The following is a 23340-nucleotide window of genomic DNA, read 5'->3' as shown; positions in this document are numbered from 1 at the left end:
AACAAAGGGGGTCTGCGCGGACTCCTAGGCAAAAGTTTTTAAGCATGATTATTGAAAAGTAAGGGCATGTGATTAAGTATTAATCCTAAAAAAAACCAATTAAACAAAAACCCCATAACCACAGAAATTTAGAACCACTAAACCTTAAACCACCACCAAAACCACCGACAACCACCAGAACCACCAACCCACCGAAACCTAGAATACTAAACCACCGACAACCACAGAAACCACCAAACCCACCGAAACCCAGAACAAAAAACCACCACCAAAACCACTGAAACCCTTCGACGAACCACCAAAACCACCCCCACGAACGACCAAAATCACCAACGACCCACTGAATCCCTTCGACTACCACCAGATTCACCCCCACGATCCACCAGATCCAACCACAAACCACCAAAATCACCCCCACTAACCACCAAATCCAACCACGAACCACCAAAATCACCCCCACGAACCACCAAATTCAACCACGAACCACCAAAGACCCAAGAGATCGAGACCCTCGCACCAAGACCCATCCAGATGCACTAACCCACCACCCATAAACCCAGATCCCAAACCCACGAAACCGAGACCATTTTTCCAGATCTGAAATTAAGTGTCTTTCTTCTTCAATTCATGAAAAGTGGTTGAAGGAGGAGAGAGAAAGTTAATGTTGAAGAGGATAAAGATGGAGATATTAGATTATGGAGGAGAGAGAAAGATAATGGAGAAGAGGAAGAAGATGATGGAGGGGAAGATGAATATGGATCATTGGAATGATGATTATTGAAAGATAAAATAAATTAAATTAGATTAGATTAGTTTCTAGGAAAATTTGTAATTATTAATCCCAACTTTCACCCATTTACTTTCATTAATCCCAACTATAAATTATTTTTTAATAATCCCAACTATGGGGGGGGGGTGTATTTTCTTTTATCAAGTCAAATGACCGGTGACTTGTTTAAAAGGTAACTTTTTTATTTTTTTTCTTACATGCCACATGTCGCAAATTTCATTAGTTAAATTTTTTTTTAAAAACAAAAACCAAAAAAAATTAAAAAACCAAACCCACCCACTTTCATCCCACACACCTCCTTCCCTAACACCATCGGAAACCACCATCTCCTTCCCCAACCCCACTGAAAACCACCGCAACCTCACTCCCTTCCCCCCAAAACCACTAGCAGCTTCACCCCCCGTTGCCATCAACCCCCAAGCCACCATTTTCTTCCCTCGTCGCCGAAAACAACCCCCAAGCACCGCAACTCCTCCCAGACGCATCTCCACCCTTCACCCCGATCTCCCTCATCCACTCACAAAATCACTGATTTCCCTCCCTCACTCACAAAAACCGCTGATCTCCCTCCCCCACTCACGAAAACCACCAATCTCCCTCCCCCACTCACGAAAACCCTAACAACATGGTGGGGAAGGGGCGTTGGGTGGTTTTCGTGAGTGGGGGAGGGAGTCGGGGTGGTTTTTTGCGACGCAAGGGTTGGCTACTAGGGCTAGGTGGAGGGGCGACGCTAGAGGTGGGGGTGGGACGTTGGGCCAACGAGGGAGAGACTGGGCGGTGAGGGTGGTGGGTTAGGGTGGCCTAGTGAACGGAGAGGAGAGGATGGAGTTTTTTTTTTTGTTTTTTTTTAATTTTTTCAATTTTTTCAATGTTTGTAATTTTTTATTTTTTTTAAATTTTTTTGGACCATTCAGGGCTTGACACGTGTCAAGTTACCTCTAACAACAAGTCATTGACTTTTATTGACCGGTCATGACCCGATAGAAGTAAATGCCCCCCAAAGTTGGGATTATTCAATAATAATGGAAAGTTGGGATTAATGAAAGTAAATGGGTGAAAGTTAGGATTAATAATTACAAATTTTCCTAGTTTTTAATCAATTATGTTTTAAGTATGTAAATGATGTTATATAGTTTTAAGTAAGGGTGTTTTTGTAATTTCATTAAAAAAGTTCCTAAAAATGGAAAGATTTGGAAATATTGCAAATAATACTTAACACCCATTTTTATATATGTTGCAAATAATAGTTAACGGAGGTAGTAGTTGGATTTGTATGGAAGAAATATGATTGCAAAGTGAAGTAGCGCAACTTATTACATACGAAGTGTTTCTAAGAAGTCTTGACAAAAAATTGTAAAATATATGTCATAATTCATAATTTTTACTTTATTTTATCTGCAAATATATATATCATACTACTTATAAAAGATTTAGTTGAAAATATATGGATGAAATATATATATACTTCGTATATGTTTGCCAAAAAAAAGTAATATAGTATTGTATGCAGGAAGCTAAATATTTTCTTAGAAAACTTGACAAAAAATATTGTGAAAGATGTATCAAATTCTATAGAAGTATTTGTTTCTCCAATTTTTTTTTAAAAACAAACTAAAAATACACCAGGAAATGACATGTGTCATTGCTGGTGTGTCTTTTAGTATATAGTTATTGATTCTAAGAGCATTGAATAACTCCAACTTCTCTTTACTTTCTCACTCAATATTATTTCGTTTTCCGATCACTAACTTGATCGTCGAAGGCGAATATTCCATCAACCAAAATATTCGTTGTGTTGCAGGTAGGGGTGTTAATGAGCCGAGCCTGCTCGTGAACTATTCAGTGCTCGGCTCGGTCAAAGCTCGGCTCGAGTTGGCTCGACTCGAGTTCGAGTTCGGCTCGAGATCTTAACAAGCCAAGCCCAAGCTTTCCTTGGCTCGGCTCGAAAGCTCGTGAACAAGATCGAATTTGTTTTATATATATTAATATTTTATTCTAAGCTAATTAATACCTAAAATAAATTATTAATAAAAAAAATTAAGCTTTGGGGGGTTATTGTCTTATTGGACATTTTCTGTATAGGGCCTTATAATACTTGTAACATCACATGTTTAGAACAAAACACAAAACACAAAACTCCAAAACCCTAACTCCTTTCCTCTTTCGTATCCCTTCTCAATCGCCTTTACTCTCCAGTCTCCACTATGAAAAAGACATCGATCGGAGGCGGCGGTTTACCGACTTGTACCACTTTGAATCCTGTACTAGAACCAATCACCACATGAATTCTAGGAAATTACAAGTGTTCAATTTTAATTACCTGTAATTCTTTTTTCTTTTTTTTTGTTGCAAAAGATAAAGAATTGATATAATTGATAAATCTACAACCTGTAACATGCAAAGTTTGATAATTTTTGGGTGTACGCAAGCAGAAAAAAGGGAAGACTTAATGAAAATGAGCAAGTTTGGTACTTGACTCAATATCTAAAGAATGAGCCTCGAGCCGAGCTTTATTTCTTAGGATCGACGAGCTTTGAGCTCGAGCCGAGCCTAAGATCACCGAAGTCGAGCTCGAGCTTAGCCTAGAGAGGCTCGGTCTCGGCTCGGCTTGTTAACACCCCTAGTTGCAGGTGTCCGCGTCCATCCGGCCGAGTGCGTGACCAGCATTCCGAAGGAATCACAAAATACCCCGAAACATTTGGCGCTGTTTATGGGGATACTCGTCTGTAATGGCTAAAGATGGTCAGACACCCAATACTGGTCCTGATCCTAGTCAAGACGGACACGTAGAGAATCTTTTGCTACAATCAACACCAGTTCTGACCGCTTCATTCCATGGGGCCGAGGATCCTCCGGTGACTATTGGTTCCTTGCAGGCCGCTTTGAGCAAGCTCCGAAAGGAACTTGAAAGTAAGATGCCTTCTTCTTCTAGACATCAATTCAGGAGAGAAGGAGAAGGCGCTCAAAAGAAAACTCAAAGCAAGGCGGCCAATGCTGAAGACGTTAGGAATTCTACATTCCGACGACTTGGAAGGTCGCCAAGGGTGTCATGGACGAATTGGTCCAAGCTCCTTGAGAAAACACAGGTGGTGGGGGGCAGACTAAGCAGCCTCGGTGAGAGGCAAACGAGCCCTCTTGGCGTTGGAAAGATGCGAGAGACTATCTCCGGCACAAGCAGCGGGAGCAGGCAGCCTACTCGGACACCGCCTCCACTCCCACCATGCCGGATGATTTCTCCAACCATAGCCTTTCCAAGCATACCAGCTCAGTCAGGACCAGCAAGAGTCAAGCTCATCGTACTCCAACTCTAATTCCAATAGTTCAGTCGCTTTAGTATCAGATACCCCAGCATTATAATGCAATTTTACCGCCTACTCCCCCTATCTATGGATAGTACGGGCAATATTGGCATAAGGCCAACCGTACGACCAGGCAGCATACCTGGCGGGACAGACCACACAACCTCAGCCTATTGATTGGAAAATGTGCTTGTTGAATCTTGGTGACAAGCCGCCTCCGTTTTCTGAAGAAATTCTTAATTCTTTTCAACTAGCAAAGGTGAAGAGTGTACTCGTGGTTGTGTACGATTGTACGGGCAACCCAGAAGAGCACGTCACCTCGTACAGAAACCTAATGTACTTGAAAAGTGTGGATGATGCCACCTGGTGCAAATGCTTCCCGGTGGTTCAACCAAGAAAAAGCTCAAATCCAGAATCTGCTAGATGAAATGGCCTACCCGGAGTTCCTTCGAGGTTTAAGGCATGATGGTTTTGTAACACCCCCGATTTACTAGCTAAAAATAAACAAGAATTATAGGAGAAATAATGAACGACCTTTGAATAAAATTGCGGAAGCATACACTTAAATCGGAGGTATTACTGCCACACTTGACAGCCTGTCATGTGCTAAGGCTTACAATATCCCAACAATACAACCCAATAAATCTAGGTGAGTTATACACCTTTACAACTTGTTATAAATGACTAATCGAAACACTTGAGCTCCTTTAGCTACGATCACTTGATCAACCTGTTTAGATAAACTTGACTGCTCGCCATTAAGGATAAATTCCAAAATAGATCGTCGCAGGGCCACCATAAGAAAAAGACATGGTCGCAAACACAAATAGCACAACAAAATAACACACACGTTAACAAAAAGCTGAGTAATCACCACATATCAGAGTATAACAGATTGACAATACTAGCTCAATTTAACAATTAATATAATGTAGTTCAAAATTACATTACACATTGATACCTTAAGGGTAAGATAACTTTGTACTCTGAAAAGTAACCATTGTCAAACCCAACCTCGAATAAAAATACAATTCTTTACTCAAATCTCTATCCCATAAGTGTGCCATGCTCTTTGTTCTATACCTAACCTTGGACAAAAGTAATTCGAATAACAAACCAATAAGTATACAATGTTGAATACTCTCAATAACCAGAAAACACCTTGAACCAGACCACATACGGGCCAATTCCCACTGTAGGGGACCATAGAAAAATAAATAATAAAGATTGTACCTCATTCTAAACTCATGATTATCATCCTCTTACCAACATGCCTAGGATTGAGGTATATAACGCCGAGCCTCAAACCAAGAACAAAATAATAATTCTCAACCTTTTGATCTCATACATCGATCAAATAATCATTAACAAACTAATAGATAATATCTTAATAATGGCACAAATTCCCAAATAACATAACAATTCGATTCATAAATATCTCAACTCTTAGGGTAATAATACTAGCACCCAAAATTAATTAATTCTCAACCCAAAATAATACTCTGCGTTAATAACCCAAAACCTCGATAAAACAATACTCCCTATAGCAACAACATTAAAACCCTAGAAATAATCAATCATAAACAATAAAAGTAATACGATACTCATATCCAATCTAATCATATAATACCAATAATCAATCATATACATATACAAACTTGATCACACGAATTACAATTATAAAATTTACGCATAATAATACAAAGTACAATCAATAAACAAATTGTAACCAAACAATTCTAATAATTTAATACAATCACATTATAATCAAGCAACTTCAAAAGATCGATAGTGTGATTACCTTTCGACGAAATACTATCAAACTACTATATCCAAAGCAAGAAATAGATTTACTGACGTCGCAATTCCTCGCCTTCATTATACAAACATATCGTGGGCTTTCTTTACAATTCAATAAATAAGCTAATGGAGATTGGTGAATGAAACAAAACTCAGGAAACAATTTTGGGTTTGGTTGATGAATCCCACGCACACAAGAACAAGAAAACGCCGGCTTCGGCTACTTTACTTTTTTTAAATAATAATAATATTAGAATAACTAAAGAGAATATTAGGGTTTAACATAGTTAATGTACGCAAAAATAGGGTTTTAAACTTTCCGAACTCTAAAATAAAAATATATAAGATTAGGAAAGTTAATTAATAAAAAAAAAAGTACTTTTCATAAAATATATTATATAAAATCAAAAAATTATTCGGGTATTACAGGTTTCATGTTCGACTTGGTAAGGAAAAAGATTTGGACATACGTAAGTGTTCAGCGGGAGGCTTAATCATATATTGAGGCAGCAGATTTCTGTTCGCTAAACAAGTAAGAAGAGCCGACCAAGGGGGCTGAGAAGACGCAATCTACTCAGCAAGACTCGGCCAAAAAAAAGACGGAAGGAAGCAACAAGAGAAAAGAGGTTGGTTGGTGATATGTCTATTTTATATAGTGTTTTGCCCCCGTCCCTTGGTCGTTATTGGTAGTATTTTTGGCTCTTTAGAGCCACTTTTATTACTAATTGTTGTTTTCTAGTATTTTTGTAGTTCTGGTTGAGTTTTGCAAGGAATTGCACGTTTGGAGCATTTTCCTGGGATTATATAAGCAACTACAAGCATTGGAGAAGCACGACCGATATACCAAGGCATTTGGACCGAGTAGCCAATCCCCAAAGAGGAAATTCGGATTGGGCCGAATGATCGGGGCCCAATCGAAGTCCAAAGCTTGCCCAAAGTGGCCTAGAGTGCCCAAAGATGGCCTCGCCTGGCCAAGATGGTCTTGCCCGAAGGCGCGCCCGGCCGGGCGGGGCGGAAGAATATGAGTCGTCCGATCTCGCGCCCGACCGGGCGCGAGAGAAGATTTAATGAAGAAAAGGCGCGCCCGATCAGGCGGTGTGGCGCCCGGCCGGGCGCGTGTTTTGGAAGATAATTAAGCTCGATTTAGTTCGTCTAAGTTTAGGATTTTTCGAGTTTAATATAAATATGTCTCTGTTAATTGTTTTTAGCACTTCTTATCTTAGACTTTCTCTCTCTACTTAGTTTATTTTCTCTCTCTTAATTTCTCTCTACAACTGTACACTTATTCTTAATTCAATCCATTATTCTCCCTTAACTTTGGTAACAATTTCTTCTCTATTCTTTTTAGCAACTTAATTTCTTTATTATATCATGACTTGTTTAATTGCTTTGTTTAGTTTAGATTTAATTATCCGTGAGTAGTTCCATAAATAATATGAAGGGGTATTTTATACTTGTTAATTGTCAATGCTTGGTTAATTTCCTATTGGTTGATTTAATGCTATGCAACTAGATTTTCGCAGGTCTTTTATGTATGAGTTTAGCACTATTGATTCGAGATTCGAGAGATGAGAATTGATGTTTAGGCTTAGTTTCAATAGGCAGACTAATTTATAAATGGTTAAGTCGAGATTCGGGAGATGAGATTTAATACCGGTAGATTAACTCTGTGATTGTAATACGTAGCGAAAGCCCTTTATGATCTTGTTAATTGATGCATTGATGATTGATTATTATGTTTTACCCTGAAATATTATTTATTGGTGAACCTATGCCCTAGGTCTTTTATTTATTGATTTCTTTCTCTTTACCCTTAACCTCCGTAGTTTAGTTTCCTTTTAATAATAATAATTTGTTACTTAATAATTTAGATTGCTTTAATTAATTAGGAATGGAAAGACTTGTTTCCTTGTGGATTCGACCCTACTTCCCTATCTGCATTAATTAGAGGATTTAGGAATTACTTTTGATTGGGTGATACGACTAACCCTGTCAAAATTTGGCGCCGTTGCCGGGGAAACGATTTTATTTTTATTTCTAGTTGTTATTAAAGTCTAGATTATTTTTTTTATTTTCTATTTTTTTTATGAGTTGAAAATATCCATGCCACTACAAGAATTATATAATCTTTATGCGGCACCTAACTACTGTTCTTGACGTCTTTGTCATGAAAATCCTGAATGCCCTTACAGTGAGTTTTTCGTACGTGCTCCTGATGATTTTAGATTCTTTCCATATACATATGATCACATTCGGAAACGATAAGTTGCTAATGAAAGTTATTGGAAGGCTCTTGATGAAAAAGTCTATGGACACTATAATAATACGAATATTATTGAGGATGAAGAACCATCGGTTATAGAATTTGTGGTTGAAAAATCATTGGTTGACGAATCAGTGATTGAAAAATCATTAGTTGTAGAGACGGTGGTTGAAAATTCCTTTGTTGATGATGAGGTTATTTGTGAGGGTAAAATTTCCAAGTCATTATTAGATGATAAAGACAATGACTACCTCCATGTTCGTTCTATTAATTCTAAATTTTTAGCGGAAGAAGTAGAAGGTTGTGGTGTATTTTAATCTCTCTCTTTTGATTTTTCCTTTTACCTTGAGTTCTCTTTATGTGCTCCTAACGTTTTCTTTGTAGGGATTAATGTGCTTATTTTTAAGCCCTATCTAGTGCTTAATGAAATGTTTGTAGGAGCGTTTGATAAATTACTCAAGGCATTGAATTCTTCCGATTGAGAAAAGGAATATGGTCGTGCGGGACCTAGATAAACCAGGGCTTTGCGGGAGGCAACCCATATTTTCTTGTTTTTCTTAAAGTTTAGTCTTCTTTCTTTGTTATATCTTGTGAGAGGAGAGAATTTAATGAGTTTTATGAGTTTTTGTACAGGTTCGAAGGAAAAGAGTTGATCAATTTTGAAGAAAAGAGAAGGAAATACTCATACTCCGAATGCTGTAGCGCGCCCGACAGGGTGAAGTTCCGCCTGACCGGGCGGGAGAGCTGAGTTGAAAAATCCCTAATTTTCGTCCGATCGGGCGATCTTCCGCCTGACCGGGCGCGAGAATTGACGTATACGGTGATTTTTATCGCCCGACCAGGCGGAGTGGCGCTCGACCGGGCGCGAGAATTGACGTATACAATGATTTTTATCGCCCGACTGGGCGCGAGAGTGAAGAAATTTTAAGAGAATGCATCGCCCGAACGGGCGCGAGCTCGGCCGCCCCCTTTTTTCTTTTCTCATTTCTTTCCTCCATTGATTCTCTCTCTAAAAACTCACTTTTCTCTAAGATCTCTCCTCCATTTCTTACCCATATTCAAAAATTTTTACATAACCCTACTCCTCTCTTCATCCTCTACATTTCTATACCAAAAATTTTCAATTCCAAACAAGTTTTTCCCAAACCCATATTTGCTAATGGCATCAAAGAGGGCAAGATCACTACTTGGGAGGAGTTCTAGTTCGAGCCAACAATATGATCCGGAGTTGCAACTTCTGGAGTGGCCAACCATTCGAATTGCTACCCTTGAGCAAAAGGAACGGCTCGAAAAGCTCTATGAGTGTGAGGTAGTGCAGGTTGTAGCGGTGGAGGTTTTGGCTCCATGGATGAGGATGATGAGGATTAGCCGTACTGGGCTAGTTTCCGAGCCAATGAGGACATTGTCTGATCTTGGCTTGGGGGAGATTTTTGGATTTTGGTATCTTTTTCTCTTATTTTTGGTGTGTTTTAGTATAGATTTTCTGCTTTCTAGTGTAGTTTTATTGCTTTCAATAAAATAGAAAAAAATACAAAAATACGTTTCAATGAATTGTAAATCATGCTTCCCTGTGCCCTATACTTTAAAATTGTTTTGATTCTTGGTATATGATGATGAGCACCGTGGATAGGTTAGCCATGATTTGATATTTGATTGCTTAGATGCCTTAACATGCGTCAATTTTGTCCAACTACTTGTGAATATAGTGCTTCACTAGTTGATTTGGTAAGGAATTGTGTGTTAGTTCCTGGTATGTCAATGAAGTTGAGTATTGGTTTTTAACTTTGAGTAATGTTTGTATGACTCAATAATATGCACTTTGTGGAGGACGAAGGCGTTCATTCTTTTAGGTGGCCTTTAGACGATATTAGTTACATTTGTTCCCTTCTTGCTACCCATGTTGTTGCTTGTGCCCTTTTATTGTTTATTTAACCACATTACAAGCCTATTTAGCCCCATTGGTAGCTAGTCCTAAGCTTGTCTTTGGGGAGCTTTTAGTTAGTGAGGTGAGGGAGTTGTAGTGTGCACATTATTTGCACAATGGGAATATAAGGAGAGTAATTTGTTCTTTGATTTTGTGAATTGGAAAAAAAAAGAAAAGATATTCAAAGTTGAAAAATTCCAATGTGAGATAAAAAAGAATAGAAAAGTAAAAGAAAAAAAATTGTTTCAATGTTCAAGTGTTCTAATTAAAGGTTGCTCAAGGAAAAAAAATTCAAGTTCAAGTTTGAAAAAAATTGTTTAAGGTTTGTTTGTTCACTCATGTTCTATAATATTATATTTTTGTGAGTGAAATTGTAAGTGTTGGATTATTTGATATGTTTGGAGTTATATTTGGTGAATTTTTGGTGGAGTCGAGTTATGTTGGAGATGATATGGTCATTATTTATTTTTGACTTTGGTTTTATTTTTAGGATTTGGCTCCCTTAAGCAATGGCTTTACTCTCACATTTTCCCAAATATTTCTTACCCTTTACCCTAGCCTTACATTACAAGCTTTAAAGACCTTCCGACCTTTGTGCATAGAGTTGTGTGAATGTGAAATTAGTTGTTTATCAATGCAAAGAATGATTTAACATATTCCGAGTTGACTATTTAGGTTGAGTGCATGTTTTCTTAAACATACGAGAGTGTGAGTTGGGAGGGCATTGTTCACATATAAAGGGGTTGGGATGGAGAGCGATTGAGTACATCTTTTACTAGCCACATAAATGAGAGTTGAGTGTGTGAGCACTAGTCTTGAATTTTATATGCTCTTGTGGTTTGCTCTACTTGACAATTGTTAGGGAGGATGAGTGATTGGATGGACGAGATGGGTTGATGTTGAAACATGTTTGTTAGATTTGCCTTGAATTGGTTGTTCTTGATTTTGACTTATTGGGGTGAGGCATGTTTTATGTATTCATTGATGAGCTCTTTGCTTAGGGACAAGCAAAGGTTTGGCTTGGGGGAGTTTGATATGTCTATTTTATATAGTGTTTTGCCCCCGTCCCTTGGTCATTATTGGTAGTGTTTTTGGCTCTTTAGAGCCACTTTTATTACTAATTGTTGTTTTCTAGTGTTTTTGTAGTTTTGGTTGAGTTTTGTAGGGAATTGCACGTTTGGAGCATTTTCCCGGGATTATATAAAGCAACTACAAGCATTGGAGAAGCACGACCGATATACCAAGGCATTTGGACTGAGTAGCCAAGCTCCAAAGAGGAAATCCGGATTGGGCCGAATGATCGGGGCCCAATCAAAGTCCAAAGCTTGCCCAAAGTGGCCTAGAGTGCCTAAGATGGCCTCGCCCGGCCAAGATGGTCTCGGAAGGCGCGCCCGGCCGGGCGGGGCGGAAGAATATGAGTCGCCCGATCTCGCGCCCAACCGGGCGCGAGAGAAGATTTAATGAAGAAAAGGCGCGCCCGGCCGAGCGGTGTGGCGCCCGGCCGGGCGCGTGTTTTTGGAAGATAATTAAGCTCGATTTAGTTCGTCTAAGTTTAAGATTTTTCGAGTTTAATATAAATATGTCTTTGTTAATTGTTTTTAGCACTTCTTCTCTTAGACTTTCTCTCTCTACTTAGTTTATTTTCTCTCTCTTAATTTCTCTCTACAACTTTACACTTGTTCTTAATTCAATCCATTATTCTCCCTTAACTTTGGTAACAATTTCTTCTCTATTCTTTTTAGCAATTTAATTTCTTTATTCTATCATGACTTGTTTAATTGCTTTGTTTAATTTAGATTTAATTATGCGTGAGTAGTTCCATAAATAATATGAAGGGGTAATTTATACTTGTTAATTGTCAATGCTTGGTTAATTTCCTATTGATTGATTTAATGCTATGCAACTAGATTTGCGCAGGTCTTTTATGTATGAGTTTAGCAATATTGATTCTAGATTCGAGAGATGAGAATTGATGTTTAGGCTTAGTTTCAATAGGCAGACTAATTTATAAATGGTTAAGTCGAGATTCGAGAGATGAGATTTAATACCGGTAGATTAACTTTGTGATTGTAATACGTAGCGAAGCCCTTTATGATCTGGTTAATTGATACATTGATGATTGATTATTATGTTTTACCCTGAAATATTATTAATTGGTGAACCTATGCCCTAGGTCTTTTATTCATTGATTTCTTTCTCTTTACCCTTAACCTCCGTAGTTTAGTTTCCTTTTAATAATAATAATTTGTTACTTAATAATTTAGATTGCTTTAATTAATTAGGAATTGAAAGACTTGTTTCCCTGTGGATTCGACCCTACTTCCCTATCTGCATTAGTTAGAGGATTTAGGAATTACTTTTGATTGGGTGATACGACTATACCCTATCAGTTGGCCGACTCCCAGCAAACAAAATCAAAGATAGCGAAGACGTACGAGCCTCAATATGAGTACAACAAAGATTTTTATTCAATTTTGATGGAAAACAAAGATAAGTTTGAGAAGCCTCAGCCCTTGAGAGGGTCGGCCTAGTGTAGAAACAAGAACAAGTATTGTACCACAAGGATGTGGGGCATGACACGAACGACTGCAACAATCTAAAGAGGTTGCTTGATAAGCTGGTTGGGATGGGTATTCTTAAATCGTTTGTTTTGAAGTTCAAATACACATACTCTCGGACAGACAACAAATTCGAGAAGAAGAAAAGCAAAGAAAAAGATGATGATGGAAACAATACTAATTCAGGGTTCGTGGTCGTTTTATCAAGAGGCTTTGCTGCTGGCGGCCCAACCATGAAAGGAATCAAGAAATATGCTTGGAAGTTTGAGAATGTGAGGCACACTAAAGGGGTGAAAGTCGAGCTCTTTCCAAAAGTGATGGTTTGTGAAGCAAACTGAGGCGAGATCAAAGCCCCTCACAATGATCACATGGTGTTCATTTTGAAAGTCGCCAACTTGAAGGCAACCGTGTAATGATAGACACGGACAACTCATCCGACATCATTAGTTTGGGTTGCCTAAAAAAATTTTAATTTTCCAGAGGATGCCCTTAAGGATATCTCCCACCCGTTGGTTGGGTTTGGAGGGATATCATTCACCCGGTTGAACGGATTGATTTGCTCGTCCGATTTAGGCAGAGAGGAAAGAAAAGGGACATGATCGTTTGCTTCCTAGTAGATAAAGAGCTTACGGGCTACAATGTTATCATCAGCCGTCCAAGTCTTACATCAAAGGCCGTAGTCCCTCAGTTGATGCTGATATTTGAGCGGTCGGACAGGAAGATAGTCTCTATTCAAGGAAACCAAAAAATGGCTAAGGAATGTAATCAATTGGTCGTGAAACTAATTCCACGCGAACAGGGAAAGTTTTTCTAGAAAAAGTCCAAAGAAGGGTCACTCCAAACATACTAGGTCGGCCAGAAGTGCATTTTAAAAAGAGCAAGCATATAACCTATTGATCGTCAGCCGGCCAGAAGAATTGAGGCCACAACCGGCCGGCGATCAGACAGAAATAGTGCTTGACCCTGACCAACTTGAACGGATGGTCAAAGTGGGCACTATGGCCATAGGCTTGATTGTGGATGACTTAATAAACTTGTTGAAAGAATTCAGAGTTGTGTTTGCTTTGGAGTTCATAAGATGTCGGGCATTAATCCAGACATGGCCGTTCATAAGCTGGATGTGAATCCAACTATGAAACCTGTTCGACAGAAATAGAGAAATCATGGAGAAGAAAGGAATCAGGTGACTGCAACTGAAGTCAAAAAGTTGCTGGACGCCGGTTTCATTCAGCAATGTTACTACCCTAATTGGGTAGCTAACGTTGTCCTTGTGAAGAAGCCGAATGGAACTTGAAAAAATGTGTGTGGATTATACTGACCTCAAAAAGTAATGTCCTAAGGAAAGCTTTCCCTTGCATAAAATCGACCGACTGGTTAATTCAACGGTCGGGCATGCATGCCTAGATGAGTTTGATGGACGCCTACTTCGGATTCCTCTAGATCCCTCTATGGGAAAAAATCAAGAGAAACAGTGTTTGTGACCAAATAAGGGCTATATTGCTACAAAGGTATGCCATTCGGCCTAAAGAATACCCCTGTTACATTTCAGCGATTGGTGTATACGGTCTTCAGAGATCTTATCAGCTGGAGCATGGAAGCTTTTATTGATGATATGATTGTTAAGCCAAAGCAATTGGCCGACCACCTGAAGGACCTCCGTGAAACATTTGTCGAACTCAGGCGGCATAAGATGATGTTAAATCTAAAGAAGGGTGTGTTTGGTGTTGAGTCCGGCAAGTTTCTCGGATTTTTAATTGATTAGCGCGTCATTAAGGCTAACCCTGAGAAGATCCAGGTGGTCTTAGACATGAAATTTCCCAGAACCATAAAAGAAGTTCAAAGGCTAATCGATTGTTTAGCCGCACTCGGACAATTTCTTTCTAGATCAGGGGATAAATGCCATTATTTTTTCCAAACTATAAAAGAAAGCTATGTTCGAGTGGACATAAAAGGTTGAGGAGGCATTCGTACAGTTGAAAAATAATTTGCATACCCTTTCTCGGCTTGTCAGTCCCCTCAAATATGAGAAGCTGAACATGTATCTTGCAATTTCTGATAATTCCTTAAGTGTCGTCCTACTTGTTGAAAGGGACGACCAGCAGATTCCTATGTATTTCATAAGCCATGTCTTGCACAATGTCGATATTAGGTATCCACCCATTGAAAAGTTAGGCTTGGCATTGTTCATGTCATTAAAGAAGCTAAGGCCATACTTTCTTGCTCACTCAATTATGGTCTACAAGGACCAACAGTTGAAGAGGTTGTTCACAACATTAGAGGCCAGTGGCCAAATGCTTAAATGGGCCTTAAAGTTGACATGTTTTGATATCATATTCGAACCCAGAAAAACAATGAAGGGTCAAGCCTTCACAGATTTCTTGGCTGAAATGACATGACCTGACTTACAACCGGTACGGGATTAGATTTGGAAACTTTTTTGTGAATGTAAGTGCAACAACGATCGGATGTGGCGCTGGTATTATTTTTCAATCTCTAGAGGGAGACAAGTTTGAATATGCATTGAGATTTAAGTTTCAAGCCTCTAACAATGAGGCCGAGTATGAAGCCCTCTTAGCCGGCCTTAGAATGTGTAGCACGGCCGGGGCAACAAGGATTGATGCTAGTTCGTACTCCTAGCTGATAGTTAGCCAAGTGAATGGTGACTATGAGGCTAGGGAGTCGGCTATGATGAAGTGCCTTCATGTGGTGAAGGATGAGGCCGAGAGCCTAGAACACTTCACGTTACAACAAGTCCCCCGGTCCGAGAATTATGAAGCGGACACCCTCTTCAAGCTAGCCTCCTCGGCATCATGTGATACTCCAAGATCTGTATTTTGAATTGGTAAGTCAAAGAAAAGAGGAGTATTGATGCCGAGCCAGTGCAAATCATTGACATGACTTCTACATGGATGGACGGAACTATATCCTATCTTAAAGATGGAATTCTTCCGGACGACCCAAAAGAGAGTTGGCTTATGAAGAGAAGGGCGGCCTGGTTTGAAATGAAAGAAGGGGAGTTGTTCAAAGAATCCTTTGTGAAACCATACTTGAAGCGCATTACGCCAGAGAGGGGGCATGATGTGCTGGACGACCTTCATCAAGGGCAGTGCGGATCGCACATAGGCGGATGAGCCTTAGCTGAGAAAGCTACACACTTGGGGTGTTAGTGGCCGAGCATGACAACAGACGCCATGTAAATGATGAATAAATGTGACAAGTGCCAGAGATTTGCAACCCTCAATCATCACTTGGAAAACAACTTGTCGGCCATAAGTAGTCCACTTCCTTTTGCAAAATGGGGCATGGGCATCTTGGGGTTGTATACTCCTGCATCCGGATAGAGGCGTTATGTGTTAGTAGTTGTAGACTACTTCACAAAGTGTGTTGAAACTGAGGCCGTCTGAGGAATCTGATGGACAGACGTGTATATATCATTCATTTCGGTGTGCCGCAATCATTGGTGTTTGATAATGGATCGCAATTTTAAACCCGCCAACTCAAAAATTTGGCTGAGTGACCAAGGCATAACACACTGTTTTGCCTCGGTCGGACGTCCAAAGGCTAATGGCTAAGTTGAAGCATACAACAAGTTGAACTCCAATGGTATCAAGCGTAAGCTTGAAAGAACAGGCGGCCTATGGACAAATGAGTTGGCCATTGTGTTATGGTCTATTCGTACTACAGCAAAAAGTTCAACAAGGGAAACTTTATTATTTCTGGTTTATGGTGCTGAGGCCGTGCTCCCAATAGAGATATACAAACCCACTCTCCGAGTGATGCCATATGATGAATTGGACAATTGGGAGGCCATGAAGGCCGCCCTAGACTTCCTCCGGAAGCTAGGGACAATGTAGCGCTTAGACACGAAATCTATCGTCTAAGGATGAAAAGGACATATAACCGCAAAGTGTCTAAGCGGCCAGTGAAGTTAGGAGACTTGGTACTGAGAAAAATGGAAGCGATAAGCTGGCGCCAATGAAGATGGAAAGTTAATTACCCCAAACTAGGAAGTGCCTTACCGAATTAAAGAAGAAGTACGAGATGGTACCTACCGTTGTAACACCCCAATAATTCTCCCTTTTCCAAACCACTTAATTTAAATAAAATAGTGGAGAACCATTGACATGTTACCGCCACGTGTTAAAACGTTAAGGCTATATCAAAGTATCGCAGCGGAAAATCAAACTTAAGTCTTTAAAATAACATAGTTCAGAAAACAAATAAGTCAAAGCTTACAAACTGGAACCATAAAGGCCCTTATTTAAAACCAAACCAATAATCAAAATCCAAAACATAACTGAAATAGTAAAACATAAATAAGTTCAACAAAGAACGAATACTCTCAATCACACCAATCCCTTGACAATGCGTATGTCAAATCCCGAACTTCACATCATCAATCTAACCTGTGCAATACTGCTCCCCAATAATACAAGTGTAATAATTGGATCATCACAGGGTCATTGAAAGGCGAAGGCCATGACCAAAAGAAACACACACAAAAGCACGCAATCAGCAAAGCTGAGTACATACAAGCTACAACACACAAAACCTAGCATGCTCAACTAATTAAAATAAATAAACATACAACACGAATTCATTGATCAAGACTCCACACTTAGATAATTCAGTTGACTCAACATACTTACTAACAAATTCCAAATACTTGACTCTTTATATTTAATTTAATTAATTTAATTTGGAGTAAGCAATAGACGAGGTTGTCCAACCCACCAAATCATTTTGGTCCCAAATGACCATTTAAAATAAAAGTTTAGCGCGATGCAAGAATGGGCGCGACTCCATTCTCACAAAGTTAGTCTAGGATCCCATCTAACTTTCATTATAGAATAAAAATGTAAATACCAAAAGAGAAGAGGACATGTTGATCAAACAAGCCTCGGAAAGCCACAGGCTACCACCGTGTACCCAAACCCATAATTGTCAATACTCTAGAAGTGCACACTTTCTAGAGTTTTATTGCTCATCCATGTTTCACTTTACGTGATTACAAATTTAATTAATAGTCGACTCAATCAAGTAGACCATACATAACAATCATACATCAATTCACTTTTAATATTATTTAGGACAATGGCGATCACATCACAAATTGACCTTTAATTCCTTTAAATTCCAAATTATCGAAAATTGTTGAACATAGTCAACCCACCTAGCCATTACGGCTTAATCCACTTTTACTCAACATACTAACAAGTCATGCTTGAGTAATAATAAAATAATAATAACCTTGTGGAATAATTAATAAATTCATTCCACTTAAACCATTCAATTCCAATCCTTCAATAATCCAAATGTGGTTATCAAACCAAACCAATAAAAATATGCTTGTATAAACATTCCATACAAACAATTAATCCAATATAATTTAACATGCTTGCATCCATAATTCCATACGAACATAATTAATTCACTAAAACATGTCTCATAAACATAAGCACATGAATTAATTAAATATATAACCAAACAATTTCCATCCAAGTGTTATCTAAACATGAAACTAAGTTCTTTTCCTTTGGTACCTAAACATGACACTACTTACAACGAAGTAGACATGTACGTACCTCGTGTAAACAATCCTTTGTGCCACTTTTAATCAATTAAAAGTCTCCTAGGGAATAATCACTTCCTAGAAAACAACCAACAACAATAAATTAATACTTAACCAAATTTCCAGCAATATAATTAGATTAAAAACTCCTTAAAACTTCCTTTAAAACATGTTTTTATGCTTAATTAATCATTAGAAATCCAATAGGAACAAAAGCCCCAATTTAATTGATCAAAAGAACCCTAAAATCCCAATTTCAATAAATTGAAACCCTAGGTTTTAAAATTATTAAATCTGAAAATTTATATCATAATTATAATCTGAAATTGTTAATTTAAAACATCAAAAACATGATTTTGATACTAAATAAACTAATTTCAAACAATAAAATCAAACCCAAAACAATTTATTAATTTTAAGCAAAAATACAAAGAAGCACTACTAGAATTAAGGTTGTTTCCGACGGAAAAAATCCCTCGAAAACACCCTGATTTCCGTCGGTAATAGCGTTTCCGACGGAATTCCGTCGGAAAGTGGCGTCGTAAAAGGGTTGGTAGGAAATTCGACCTTTTCCAACGGAAATTCCGTCGGAAACGCTGTTCCGACGGAAATTGCGACGGAAATTTCCGTCGTTGGAGGTTTTCCAGGCCCAGAAAAATCCGTCGGAAATTTCCGACGGAATTGCAATTCCGTCACAAATTATCGCCGGAAATTCCGTCGGAAAATCCTATAAAAAAAAATAAAAAAAAAGCTGCACCACCCCATACCACCACCGTAACACCACGACCTCCACCGCAACAAATAAAACTATAAAATACTCCTCAAATATTCCCCACAACCACCACCTACCCCACCACCACCTCACGGCCTCACCTCCCCCTTAATGTCCACCAGTCCGCACCTCTCCACCAGCCCAAACCCGACACCACTACCACCGTTCACCACAAAAACAGAAATCGCAAATAAAATTAACCAAAAAAAGAAAATTAACCACCACAACATATAGATCTAAAGTTAACAACCAAAACAAAGTCGAAACAAGTAGATCGAACATATCGAATTTCAGTAAAAAGAAAAATAAAATTAACCACAAAAATTAAAAGGAATCAAATAAATATACAATTATCCTCAAAAATTTATAAACTAATATTACAATTACTTGAAAAGTTAACCATAATCAGAAATTTATTAAAAAATACAACTAGATCTACAATCTAAACTAACGTAAAACAAGATCTATAATACTTGAGCGGTTGACGATTCTCGCGACGGTGGTTGTGCAGTTGGTGTTGTTGCGCGTTGCCGGTGTTATTGTGGTCGTCGACTCGCCGTTGTTGTTGCACGGTTGTTAGGTGTCGATTGTTGTTGGTAGTTGGTAATGGCGGTGGTGTTAGGAGAGAAGAAACAGGCGGACATAGAAGGGGAAAGAAGAGGGCGAACAGAGAAGAGGAAAAAAGGAGAAGAAAAGAGAAGAGGAAAGAAGGAGAAGGAAGGAGAAGAGGCGGATCAGAGATTCAGAGGGAAGAAGGAGAGGAGAGAGAAAGAGAAGAGAGGAAGGAGAGGACAGAGAAGATCGAGAGAATGGAGAGGAAGGAGAATGAAGAGGAGAGAGAAGGAGAGGACAGAGAAGAGAGAATAGGAAAGAAAGAGAAAGTGAGAAGGGGGGAAAAGAAGCGGCGTTAGGGACTTAGGGTTTTCAATAAAAGGTTTTTATTTTTAAATTATATTCCGTCGTAAAATCCGTCGGAAATTTCCGACGGAATTTTATCCGTCGGTAAAGGTATTTTCCGACGGAAAAATCCGTCGGAAAGTACATATTTACCTACGGATTTTTATTCCGTCGGAAATTTCCGACGGATTTCCGACGGAATAGTTTAATTCGTCGGAAATATCCGACGGAATAAAAATCCGTCGGAAATTTAGACATTTGCGACGGAATTTTGTGTCCGTCGGAACCAGTTTGTCGTTATTTGCCTGTTTTCTAGTAGTGAAGACAAAGGAGGAGGAAAGGGGGGCAGCTACGGCAGGGCCACGGCTGGCTGGTGGTCGCCGGCGTCAGGTGGCCGGCGGTGGTGAGGCGGCAGCTAGGGGCGGCAGCAGCTAGGGGCGGCAGCCACAAGGAGGAAAAAAGAAAAAGAAAAGAAAGAAAAAGGAAAAAAATAAAGAAATAAAATAAAGAGGAGAGAAAGTAAGACTAACCTTTTGTGTGGGGAAAATTTTGGGGATGTATGGGGTATTTATAGGAAAGAGAACTCTAAGGTAAGTAGGAGTATTGGGCCTCATAAAAAAAAATAATGGGCCAAGTAAGTAAAGTGGGCTAAGCTTTATTTATTTGGGCATGAATTATAGAATTAAGGTTCATAAAAAGTTCTTTGTAATAAAATCGTTTATCATCCCAAAATAATTTGAAACTTTTGAAATTAAATCCCGCAAAAATAAAAATAATTATTATAAATAAAATATAATTTCATTTATAATATATTTAAAAATACGGGGGATTACAATCTACCCCTCTTAAAAGAAGTTTCGTCCCGAAACTTGGCACAAAATCCCTTAAATTGCAAAACTTTTGCATAAAGCCATTTCAAAAATTTCAAAATTTATGTTGCTGGAATTCCAATTGTGTCATAATATCGACACTAATACCTTATCACCATCCCAATTTACGCACTTCACTAGATATGTAAACAACAAAATAGCTATGAAAATCATAAAACACCACAAAATAGCATGAAATAGGGCAAAAAGCGCGAAATTATACGCATTCTACCCCCCTTAAAGAACAAGAGTTACGCCCTCGTAACTCACCTCATTAAATAACTCAGGGTATTTCTTCCTCATATCATCCTCGGCCTCCCAAGTAGCCTCCTCATACTCTTGGTTTGACCAAAGAACTTTCACAATTTTCACATCCTTATTGCGTGTACTACGCACCTTATGATCCAAAATTTTCACAGGCTTTTCCTCATAGGTTAAAGTCTCATCCAATTGAATCGATTCAGGTTGTAACACATGCTTAGAATCAGGAACATACTTTTTCAATTGAGAGATATGAAACACATCATGCATTTTCTCAAATTCCATGGGTAATGCCAATTTGTAAGCAACCTTGCCTACACGTTCCAAAATTTCATAAGGACCTACATACTTGGCACTCAATTTGCCCTTCTTTCCAAATCTCATCACTCCTTTTGTAGGTGAGACCTTCAGAAAGACTTTATCACCCACATTGAACTCATCATCTCGCCTTTTCAAATCGGCATAACTTTTCTGTCTATCTTGTGCAGCCTGGATTCTTGAACGAATCAACTTCACCTTATTCACCATTTCTTCAATATACTTTGTACCTAGAAAAAGGTTCTCACTGTAGTCATTCCAACATACAGGACTTCTACACTTTCGACCATATAATGCTTCGAAAGGTGCCATGCCAATGCTAGCATGGTAGCTATTGTTGTAAGAAAACTCAATCAAATCCAAATGATCTTCCCAAGTACCTTGAAAATCCAAGGCACACGCCCTTAACATATCCTCCATGGTTTGATTGGTCCTTTCAGTCTATCCATCCGTTGCTGGGTGGAACGCAGTACTCATTTTCAGTGTTGTTCCCAAGTTTGTTTGAACCTTTTGCCAAAATTTAGACAAGAACCTTGAATCTCAGTCGGATATAATGTCCTTAGGCACTCCGTGTAGTCGAACTACATTCTTCACATAAACCTTTGGCAATTGTTTCTTCTTCCAAGTTTCTTTTATTGGAATAAATATCGCAGACTTTGTAAGTCGATCTACAATCACCCAAATAGTGTCATTGCCACTTTTGGTTCTAGGCAATCCTGTGACAAAATACAAGGAATCTCTAGAGGTTGAACCTTTCCCATAGGTCTCTTGTGATCAATCTTGACCTTTTGACAAGTCAAGCATTTACTCACAAACTCAGCTACTTCTCTCTTCATGTTTGGCCACCAATATAACATTTTCAAGTCCTTGTACAACTTATCCCCTCCTGGGTGCACAGAATATGGAGTATTTTGGCTTTCTTCCATGATTTTTCTCTTTAAATCCTCACCCTTTTCTGGTATACATCATCTTATTTTGTAACTCAAACTTTCATCATCATGGATCTTGAAATCTACATTCTTTCCTTGGCTCATTTTCTCCTTAATCAATTGGATTCCTTCATCACCTTTCTGACTCTCTTTAATTTCATCCAACAATGAACTCCCAAGTGAAAGAGCACTCAACCTTGCTTCTGCTTCACCATAGTTCACAACCTCCAAGTTCAAACGCTTCATATCTTCACATAACTCATCAGGCACGATTAAAGCATTCACACCATGACTTGATTTCCTACTCAAGGCATTTGCAGCAACATTTGCTTTCCCTTCATGGTACTGTATGTTCACGTTATAGTCATTGAACAATTCCAACCAACGCCTTTGTCTCATATTGAGGTTCGTCTGAGTGAAGATATACTTGAGACTCTTGTGATCCGTAAAGATCTTACACTTTACTCCAAACAAATAATGTCTCCAAATCTTCAACGCAAACACTACAGCCGCAAGCTCAAGATCATGTGTAGGGTAATTAACTTCATGAGATTTGAGTTGGCGAGAAGCATAAGCTATCACCTTCCCGTTTTGTTGCAACACACACCCTAATCCATTCTTTGAAGCATCACTATATACTTCAAATCCATCACTTCCATCAGGTAAGGCTAAAACAGGTGCGGTGGTTAAACGCTTTTTAAGAGCTTGAAAGGCTTGTTCACACTTCTCATCCCATTCAAACTTACTTTCCTTCTTCATCAGGGTAGTTAAGGGTCTAGCAATCTTCGAAAAATCCTTCACAAACCTTCTATAATAGCCAGCTAGCCCCAAGAAACTCCTTATGTCAGACACATTCTTAGGCGTAGGCCATTAACTCACTGCTTGAACCTTTGCTGGATCCACAGAAACACCATCTTTAGACACATAATGTCCCAAAAATGCAACCTTCTCTAACCAGAACTCGCACTTCAAAAACTTAGCATACAACTTATTGTCTCTAAGAGTTCTCAGCACAGTCCTCAAATGCTCCTTATGTTCTTCTTCACTTTTCGAGTATACCAAAATATCATCAATAAAAACAACCACAA

General features: G+C 38.8%; 1 protein-coding gene across 1 annotated transcript in view; it reads right to left on the bottom strand.

Annotated features, from left to right (window-relative positions):
* The window catches only part of LOC145594135 (uncharacterized), a 42062-nt gene extending 20319 nt beyond the window's left edge, over positions 1-21743 (bottom strand). Inside the window, exon 1 of the mRNA XM_081650470.1 lies at positions 21015-21743. Coding sequence (XP_081506596.1) covers positions 21015-21743 — 729 coding nt within the window. The remainder of the gene's footprint in view (positions 1-21014) is intronic.
* Between the last annotated feature and the right edge of the window lie 1597 nt (positions 21744-23340).

This window comes from Chenopodium album, chromosome 19 (genome assembly GCF_948465745.1).
Source record: "Chenopodium album chromosome 19, dcCheAlbu1.1, whole genome shotgun sequence".
In the NCBI taxonomy this organism is placed as follows: domain Eukaryota; kingdom Viridiplantae; phylum Streptophyta; class Magnoliopsida; order Caryophyllales; family Amaranthaceae; genus Chenopodium; species Chenopodium album.
Note: the sequence above shows the minus strand (reverse complement) of the source record. Positions and strands in the feature narration are given on the sequence as shown.